Source organism: Leuciscus leuciscus (assembly GCF_965113295.1).
Source record: "Leuciscus leuciscus genome assembly, chromosome: 13".
Taxonomy (NCBI): domain Eukaryota; kingdom Metazoa; phylum Chordata; class Actinopteri; order Cypriniformes; family Leuciscidae; genus Leuciscus; species Leuciscus leuciscus.
In genome coordinates this window covers 8,385,205-8,394,812 of record NC_138737.1, presented here as the reverse complement: position 1 = coordinate 8,394,812, position 9,608 = coordinate 8,385,205, and the positions used below count along the sequence as shown (strand labels likewise).

Here is a 9,608-nt window from a genome sequence, read left to right as displayed (position 1 = left end):
AAATGAACAATTCATGTATATCGAGTCTTAAATTAAACTTTTGTCTAACAATGACTTTTATTTTGACATGACCAAACTCCGGAAGTTTTCTCCGGAAGTCCCCGCTGAGTGCAGAGAGCGAGAGAGGGGTGCATGCAGATGTTCGAGAACAGGTTTATTTAATTGAAAAACAAAACGTATGAATTCCATTTATGAGCTTTGCTGTGGAGACATGACTGTACCGCGATTGAAGTGACCAATTTTAGGTATATGACAACTTTTGTTTTTAGTTTAATTTGGTAACGTTAGACGTTTCCTGTTGACGTTGGTCTATGGTCCTTCCTAATGACAAATCCACAAATTCACAATGGTAACGATACTTTACGAAAAATACCTTCAGTTAACACTAGAAATATTTAATAAGTTAAACAGCATCGTTTTTAAAAGTGATTGTCTTTTACGGTCTCTCTGTCATTTTGTTTATTGTTTTAAGTAGCTATATGTAGAATTTAGAAACCATTATTATTGGCGACACCGGTGGCCGTTAAGCGAACTGCAGCCAACTTCAGTTACTGCTCGTGCTCTTGCACACGTAATGTACAAGAGCACTGAACGTGATCCGATATATTATACATACTGCGAAGTTCTTTTTTTGTTCTGCGCTCACATGGCAACAGAGAATATTTATTCTGTACAGCTTTTTGTTTGTCTAATTTTTATGTTTTTTTTTTTTACAAAATGGACTGTGGGAAGTTGTCCAAAAGTACAGTCTTGCATAAACTTAAGCAGGGGACACACTTAACGACTGTAAGGCAGATTATGAATGTAATTTGATGTTTAAGACTGATCATGCCCAATGTGCCGAGTCAGAGACAGTTGGTGTTCACAGTCTGTGTTTAAAATCTGCTGCAGTTGGAAACAGTCTGTAAGTGTGTTCGCTGTTCGGTTCAGTCTTAGAATGTTTTAGCTAGTCGTTAAGTGTGTCCCCGGCTAAAGGGTTAAATAGAAGTTATATACTGTTAGTAGTAGGGCTGGGATAAACGATTATTTTTTAAACGATTAATCTAGCGATTATTTTTTCGATGCATCGATTAATCTAACGATTCATTTTTCCGGTCCGATTCGATTTCGATTCGGTTATCGATTATCTCCCAAATCCCCATTAATTGACTAATAGCAATTTATACATGTTAATTTACATATCTGAATGAAAAAAACATGAATTCCTTAACATTGCAATATATGTTTATTGCTCTTAAAATTCCAAAATAAAAGACTATACAAGTGCGCATAGTAATGCATTCTTAGTCAGAGGTAGCATTCAATAAAACCTTAAAGCCTTGAAAACACATAGCTTACTGAAACAAGCTTACTGAACACATAGGGCCTAGCTTACTGAGAAAAAGTTCTTCTTTCAGATGAAAATAACAACAACTTGATGTCTAGCATTCAATAAAAAAATAAAAAGGTCACCCAAAATACTTGTTTAGAGCAATTGAAAGAATACAGTAACCAATGTAAACTTGAGGGCTTTAAGTAGAGAGTGCTTTTCCAACAAAAAATAAATGAAAATTAACAGTGGGAGACAGCAGCCTGTCATGGCGTCCTTCCTGAACCAACAGAATTGAACATTTATGTTGAAAACACATAGTCCTAGCTTACTGAAAAAAGTGCATATTTTAATTCTTCATTCACGTAAAAATAACAACGTATAGTAATACACTCTGCCACTCACATTTTTCAAAAAAAAAAAAAAAAAAAAACTAATAAAAAAAAGTACTTAACTAGAATTTAACAAATGGAACATTATTGTAAAGTGTTACCGATTTGTTATACACCGATTCAGACGTCTCGTGAGTTCAGTGTTGGACAGATCAGTTGTTTTAACCATTCATTAAAGTGAATCGGTTCAAAGGAGTCATTAGTTCGCGAATCGGACGTGTAGCCTACGGCAAGCGATGTGTGATTATCCCGGCAGTTTATTTTTTACCACAATTCACACTCGGCGGTAATTCAAGAGAAAAAAATCTCCGAATGCTCCACGTGAAACTTTGGTCTTCCGCCCTTTTTCTATCGTGTCTAATGATAATATGCACGAGGGAGAGAGAGAGAGCAAGACAGCGCTCGTGTTGTTTGAGGCCGGTGAGTGCGCGCGCGCGCGCGCGGCCGGGGCTCTCTCTCGTACTTATATGCGCCCTGTCAACTTAGCGCAGTCAGTCATTCTATTCTACATCACTCATCGACCAAATAAGGCTTTGGCGGCCGCCAAAAAAAATTCAATGCAGGAAAACCCCTGGATTGGTTATACCGTTGGATAGAATGATGGCCATCGCGTATCAGCGCACATAAGGTACACACTGTGAAGTAATTTGCACACGTTTTTTAGAGAAATGAAAACAGGTCGACGAATCGACGCGCATATTTTGCGTCGACGTATTTTTTGCGTCGACGTCATCGATGACTTCGACGCGTTGTCCCAGCCCTAGTTAGTAGGGATGCACCGAAAATTATCGGCCAAAAACGGCATTCTCGGATTTTGGCTGAAAATATGCTGCCCATCCCCTGGGCATATTCGTCACATCCTTTACATTTTCCCGGCAAAAACGTCCCGAGTCCTTTACATAATAATCAGTCAACTCAACATTCCTTCATAGAAAATATAGGAAGGCAGAGAAGGTCTAGTTTTTGAAGGTTCGTTAGAAGCTGTTCACATTAATACATGAAAATTCCTATTTATAGCCCCTTTAATTGTAGTAGTTAGTAACAAAAACTAAAATAGCTAGGCTGTTGGATGAAGCTAGTTTCAATGGTAAACTTTCTTTAAAATGAATTTTATTTAACTTTATGAGCTAAGGTCTTTAGTTTAAGTTTACCACCTCTGTATGTTGAGTAGGCTATTTAGACTAATTGTTTAGTAATAATAAAATGCAGAGACATATATAAAAGCTCAGCAGACTACAGTAATATGATTGCTTTATTCAACCAGTCCCACAGGTTCAAACTCTTCTGTGAATCAGCATGTCCTGCATGGAGAACATAGTTGTTTACATTCCCAAAGGAACATGTGTCAAAAACATCCCCGTGCAGTCCCTGTCCAGCTCCACGGCCAGGAAGATCCGTGTCGCTCTGTCTCAGCATGAACCAGGGAAACGGATGCCGCAGACAGTGACGTGGATCTGTCCGGTTGAGCTGCGGGAAAAAGAAGTGGCTGTGGGCAAGGACAGCAGAGAAACGCTTCCACAGGGCCAGAGGCCGCTGGTCACCAAAATAACTCCAGGCCAGTTTTTGCTGCCTGTTGTGAGTTCCAGCATCACTGCCTTTAAGGTCTTAAGAACAATTTTAAAAACACATAAGCCCAAAATACAGTTTTCAGGAATGGAGACTGAAGCGGCCCTGTTTCCCAGCATCAGGGATTCTGGTCAGCAAAATGCCATCATCGTGTTTAATGGCCAGATCTTCCTGTCAGTGAGAAAGTCACGCTACAGGCGAGTGAGACTGCAAAGCTCTCCCTCAACACCTTCAGGTGTGTGTCCGGTTTCTCCCAGTCAACAGCACCAGATAAGCACTCCACCTAGTTGTCAGGCACAACCGCTCCCGGATCCTTCACCCAGATCACAACAGAACAAGGTGGGATATTTCACAATTCATGTTCAGTAATATTGGACTGCTTTTACACTATCGGATGAGACCAAAATTTGAACTGAATTGAGTAACAACACTGACTTTGCAACATCGACACTGTTATTGAACTGAATCAACACTGAACTGACTTGAGACACTATTATCTTCTCTAGAGTTGCTTTACAGCTGAATTTAACTAGTTTTATAATTGATGAACTAACATTATTCAGTTATTGTAGACTAGGCAGAATTTCTGAAAATGTGCTTATTTAAAGTGCTGGAGGCATTTTGTGATTATTTATATTGTACAACATTTCTAGGGGTATTAAGGGGTGCTGAATCCAAATATGCTGTATATGAAGCTCAAAAATGTCCCAAAATGCCTCAAAATTGAGAACTTCAAAATGGCCGCCACCACCAGGCTTAAATCTATTTTTCAGTATATCTTTTTGACTAAACAAGGTTCAAACATGAAATAAATGTGCTTTTGTAAGTTTTCCTACATGGGCAATTCAATGCCATATTCAGATTTGAGATGTAATGTGAAGAAACTGCTTAGATATTGCAAAAAATAGTTGTTTTTAACTATGAACTATTATTAACTAATTAATAATTAAGTTATTATTAATATTATCAGGCTACTTTTACTTAGTTTGTATTTTGTTTTGAGGTCAAATGTGTCAAATGTACTGTAATGCACTCCCCCACCTTTGCCCTCCCCAATATCACCCCACCCCTCCCCCAAGCTTAGCCTTTCTCACACTTCTCAGAACGGCTGATCGGAAACATAAGACAGCTAACAGGTAAAGTCATGTCCAGTGTATATTTTCATAATGTGACATGTTTTCATAAACATCCCAAGGGGATCAATAACGTTTCTATCTATATATCTATCTATCTATGTAGTTTAAATAATTGCAGTATATATTTTAGCATTTTTGATCACTAAAAGAAGCCTATTAGTGCGATTAGCTAGATGACATCAAAGTCAGTAAACTTATCACACTTGCTTTTACACTGACTGATTGGAGGAAAAACTTTACATTTATTTCATTTAAAGGTGCTCTAAGTGATGTTTGGGTGACGCCACTTCTTGTTGACGCTTAAAGTATTGTCAAACAAAACGGAGGCTAGCTAGACCCTCCCTCCTCCTCATCCGCACACTAACTCCCCAAACCCCACCCCAAATCCTTCTTGTCGGTTATTGGCTGGAACAGTTTGTTATGTTTCGTGGTGCGGCTGAGCCCAGTTTGTTTTTGTTGCTGTTTGTGGAGCCTGGGGTGTCTGCAGAGACCACGTTTTTTACAGTGTGTTCAGGGGACAGGTAGCTACGGATAGTGAGGAGATGTTTGCTGTATGTGACAAAAAATGTTTTGGCCTAAAAAACGCGTGACATCGCTTAGAGCACCTTTAATTTATTTAAATGTAAATCTCGTTGGGTATTGTTCTACTTGAACCATTCAATCCCTTTTAGTAATCTTTCATGATTTTATTTAATTTTTTCTATTGAAAGGCCTCCCACGGCCCACCTACAATACCTCCGTAGCCCAAGTTACCAATAGATACCAAACGAAGTTCATCTGCATCCACCCCAACTCTGCAAAATGTTACTCTACGGAGCAAAATACCTCCAATAGATTGGAAGCAGTGTATCTTTTACCAACAAGATCAGAAAGAAAAACTACATCTCATACAATAAATGAAATTTCTCCACAAACGGCAACAAAAACAAACTGGGCTCAGCCGCACCATGAAAAATAACAAACTGTTCCAGCCAATAACCGACAAGAAGGATTTGGGGTGGGGTTTGGGGAGTTAGTGTGCGGATGAGGAGGAGGGAGGGTCTAGCTAGTCTCCGTTTTGTTTGACAATAGTTCTTATTCGATCTACGTCATCAATGTTCGCGGCGGCCATGTTGTTGACATAGAAACCACAGCAACTGTCAATCTGTCAATTGACAAGCGAGGCAGCGTCGGTATTATCCATGGCATTATCGCTGTATTTGTTTTTTTAAACAGCGCGATGGTGTGTTATGTAATACACGGCTGTTCTAACAATAGCAATAAGAACCCCGGAGTTAGTTTTTATGCGATACCGACTGTCAGAAAACGTGAAGGGAAGGAAACAGAGGAGTTGAGCCAGCGCAGGAGAGACTTGTGGCTAGCTAGGATAAATATAGGCTAAACTTTCAGCTAACTCCCCACAGCAAAGTCTGTTCCCATCATTTTACCACATGTTAGGGGGGATTGGGGGATGTAAAAAAAAAAATATTGCATGACAATAAGTGTATTGTGATTGTCAAAACATTTTAGTAACTAAACTGAATTTTTTTAGTTTTAGTGACAACATGTTGCAATGTTTACATGGTACAATTTCTGGTAAGCTAACGTTACGCTTTTTTTATTATTTCAATTCAATTCAATTATTGTGATTTGATTTAATATTGACTCATTTGGATAAATATTAGGTAGGCTACACAAGATAGGCGTTAATTTTTCTCAAGAAAAAAACAACTCACCTAATGCTGTAAACATACAGAGAGAGATATAATGCGTTTTTTTTTTTTTATTATAATAACAACTTTATTTAATGATATAAGTACAAATATAATAAATATGTAATATAGTACACATACTTAGCTAAATACTCTCTATAGCTCTTTTTTTCTAGCCAACTAACGTGCCTATATTATGGTCATCAAATGGCTTTCCTGAGGTAAATGTTATGTGACATAATTGTTCTCCAATTGTTTTATTGACCCCTTTGTTTGATTGATTGGTCGATATTATATATGAGGAATATACATTTCGGTAAGTTGTACTGTATCTTTCAACATTGTTCATTCGTGTTTATTTACTAGCTAGAGATGATCGGTTCACGTGCCGCTAGGGATCTGTCGCGTCACATTTACAAGTGCCAAAACTGTGTTTATTGTTTGAATTTCGTAATAAAATTGACAGAATCTGAGAGCTGAGATTTTTTTATTATCATAAGTAACCTGCTCTGTCTAGTCTGTCGGTCTCCGTGTCCTCTTTGCTTCGCGATTTTTCTGTGCGTGAGAAAATGTATGTGGGGCGTGAGAGCGTGTGAAAAGTGTCAATTGCGTGTGTCTCACGGTGAATGCGTGAGAGTTGGCAGCATAAGTTACGGCTGGCAATAAGGACGGATCTTTCTTTACTTAAGACTATTGGGTCTATTTGATATGGGTCCACACCAATCAAGCTTATCTTCTCTTGATACCGAAGAGATGAAGCATTAGGCTACTGCTCCCCTCAACTCAAATCTGCGTGCGGCTAGGGGCAGGACAGATGTCATGTCAACAATATGGCCGCGGTTAGCTACTTCCGGTGTTTGCAAATAAGGCCTATACTTTAAGCGTCAACAAGAAGTGGCGTCACCCAAACATCACTTAGAGCACCTTTAAATGAAATAAATGTAAAGTTTTTCCTCCAATCAGTCAGTGTAAAAGCAAGTGTGTTAAGTTTACTGACTTTGATGTCATCTAGCTAATCGCACTAATAGGCTTCTTTTAGTGATCAAAAATGCAAAAATATATACTGCAATTATTTAAACTACATAGATAGATAGATATATAGATAGAAACGTTATTGATCCCCTTGGGATGTTTATGAAAACATGTCACATTATGAAAATATACACTGGACATGACTTTACCTGTTAGCTGTCCTATGTTTCCGATCAGCTGTTCTGAGAAGTGTGAGAAAGGCTAAGCTTGGGGGAGGGGTGGGGTGATATTGGGGAGGGCAAAGGTGGGGGAGTGCATTACAGTACATTTGACACATTTGACCTCAAAACAAAATACAAACTAAGTTAAAGTAGCCTGATAATATTAATAATAATAACTTAATTATTAATTAGTTAATAATAGTTCATAGTTAAAAACAAACATTTTTTGCAATATCTATGCAGTTTCTTCACATTACATCTCAAATCTGAATATGGCATTGAATTGCCCATGTAGGAAAACTTACAAAAGCACATTTATTTCATGTTTGAACCTTGTTTAGTCAAAAAGATATACTGAAAAATAGATTTAAGCCTGGTGGTGGTGGCCATTTTGAATTTCAAAATTGAGGCATTTTGGGAAATTTTTGAGCTTCATATACAGCAGATTTGGATTCAGCACCCCTTAATACCCCTAGAAATGTTGTACAATATAAATAATCACAAAATGCCTTCGGGGTTCTGATTTTGTGAAAATTGACCCTGTCTATTGAACTGATTTAAAGCAACATTGAACTAAATTAAGCCGGATTGTGATGAATTTTACAATATTTACACTGTTATTTTCATCTTTAATAATGTGAAGCTGCTTTGAAACAATTTATATTGTATTAAACGCTATATAAATAAACAGGGAATGAAATTCTCAGATGAGGTTTCTTTAATTGTAACAAATTAACTTTAAATTTCAAAAACTATTTTTAAATTAAAACCTATTTAGATTAACTGTAGATAGTTTTTAACCAGTTTAGTGATATTCAAAGTAAAAAAAAAAACTATAAAATTATAATTGTTCATTGATACTCAAAGAAAAAAATATTTAAAAATATGACACTCCAAAATCACTTAACCGGCTTCTTGCTGAAATATACCTGTTATAACCTCTTTCTCCGTTGTCATCACTCTTAAGATGATTTAAATTTCATGCTGCAAGGAATCTTGAAAGCAGCGTTATATAATAAAATGATGACAATTCAAAGGTGAATATGCTTTTACATTATGAAGGATCTCTAAAGAGAAAATATCAATATCTATTCAACATCCCTTTTACATTACTTAGCTATAAAGGTAAAAAAAAAAAAAAAGTGTGATTCTCTTCACTTTCTATATTGAGCATTATGTGCTTTAGGCCTTTGGTACAGCCTTTTATTTGATTTCTGATTGTTGCATGTCTCTTTCCGATCCACAGACTCAGGATGGTCAGGCTCCAGTTACAGATCTTGATCTTAACCCGCACATTTCACCAAAATTGCACAAAGTCTCTGAAGAAATGCCTGAGCAATGCTATACGGGCAAAGAGTGTCAAAAGGTCAAGCTTCAGTCTTTTATTTTACTCTGTGTAAAGTTAGTCTTGAAGATGGGCATGATAATCTTACATGATTAAATCATTTTACCTGGCTATTTGTTGGCACCCCCTGGTAGCATTTCTTGTTTTTGAGCCAATTACTTAAGCCAGAAAGACAGAGAAAATAGCCGATTTTTAGCCCCCCCCCAATCATGATTATTGATGAACTTTGCCTTTGAATTAACAGGAAACCTCAGAGTCCAGGTCAGCGATTAGCCCACCCAAACCTTCTGAGGATCTGGAGTCCAGTCAGGAGCCCGATATCCTCCAGCAGTCCCAGATCATCCACGCATCGGCCAGCGTCTCAGAGCAGCCTGAAGCAGCAGCTGGAGAAAGAGAGGCGCACGAGGATGACAATGAGTGTTTAGAAGCCGCATTGCTCCCCAGAGCCGAGAGCTGTCTTGCTTTTGACTTTGAACAGTTGGCCCAGGAGGAGAGAATCAACAACCTACGAGCTCGGCTGAGGCAGAAGGAAGCCGCCCTCAACATCTTTAACTCAAAGCCGACGGATCAGATTTAGAGGACCAGACTTTTCTAAAGACGTCTGTTCAAGCGGTGTCAAAAATTCCTCGTACATAATTTCATTTGAGCAGCAGAAGAAATGTCTAAAACTTTGGTTGAGCAAGGTCATTAATTTAAATATTGTCATTTAAACAAAATAATAGTGTCAAAAAATTGCCAGACATATGTTTTTGTGCAATAAATACAATTAATAATTTAGCAGTTTGCTTTGGCACAGTTATCACAAGATCGGTTTAGATTTACTTTAGCTGCTAAAAGTAAAATGTCAGTCGGTTCATTGGTTGAAATAAAAAAAGATTTTGTGTCAAACTAAGAATTGGTTATTAATGTACCCACGCATCTGACTGGTAACATAACGTTTTGTCTCTATTTTATCTCTAAGTGTGTCCTCTGTGAT

General features: G+C 37.7%; 1 protein-coding gene across 3 annotated transcripts; it reads left to right on the top strand.

The window, feature by feature from the left end:
• The first annotated feature begins 92 nt into the window (after window positions 1–92).
• On the top strand, window positions 93–9,520 carry LOC309511938 (uncharacterized protein). 3 transcript variants are annotated; one of them, XM_082187318.1, is made up of 4 exons: window positions 93–245; window positions 2,966–3,606; window positions 8,534–8,653; window positions 8,877–9,520. In XM_082187318.1, the coding sequence occupies exons 2-4, from the start codon at window positions 2,998–3,000 to the stop codon at window positions 9,207–9,209; spliced, it is 1,062 nt and encodes a 353-aa protein (XP_082043444.1). In that variant the 5' UTR covers window positions 93–245; window positions 2,966–2,997; the 3' UTR covers window positions 9,210–9,520. The 3 variants fall into 3 exon arrangements, with proteins under 3 accessions (XP_082043444.1, XP_082043446.1, XP_082043445.1); XM_082187320.1 differs by having other exon boundaries at window positions 101–176; XM_082187319.1 differs by having other exon boundaries at window positions 113–349.
• The last annotated feature ends 88 nt before the right edge of the window (window positions 9,521–9,608 follow it).

What these genes read in the sequence shown, in the direction of transcription:
- LOC309511938 (XM_082187318.1), top strand. Translation starts at nt 2,998, where the DNA reads ATGTCCTGCATGGAGAACATAGTTGTTTACATTCCCAAAGGAACATGT. An exon ending in CCAGATCACAACAGAACAAG is followed by an intron (nt 3,607 to 8,533) that starts GTGGGATATTTC and finishes TCCGATCCACAG; the next exon opens with ACTCAGGATGGTCAGGCTCC. An exon ending in CGGGCAAAGAGTGTCAAAAG is followed by an intron (nt 8,654 to 8,876) that starts GTCAAGCTTCAG and finishes TTGAATTAACAG; the next exon opens with GAAACCTCAGAGTCCAGGTC.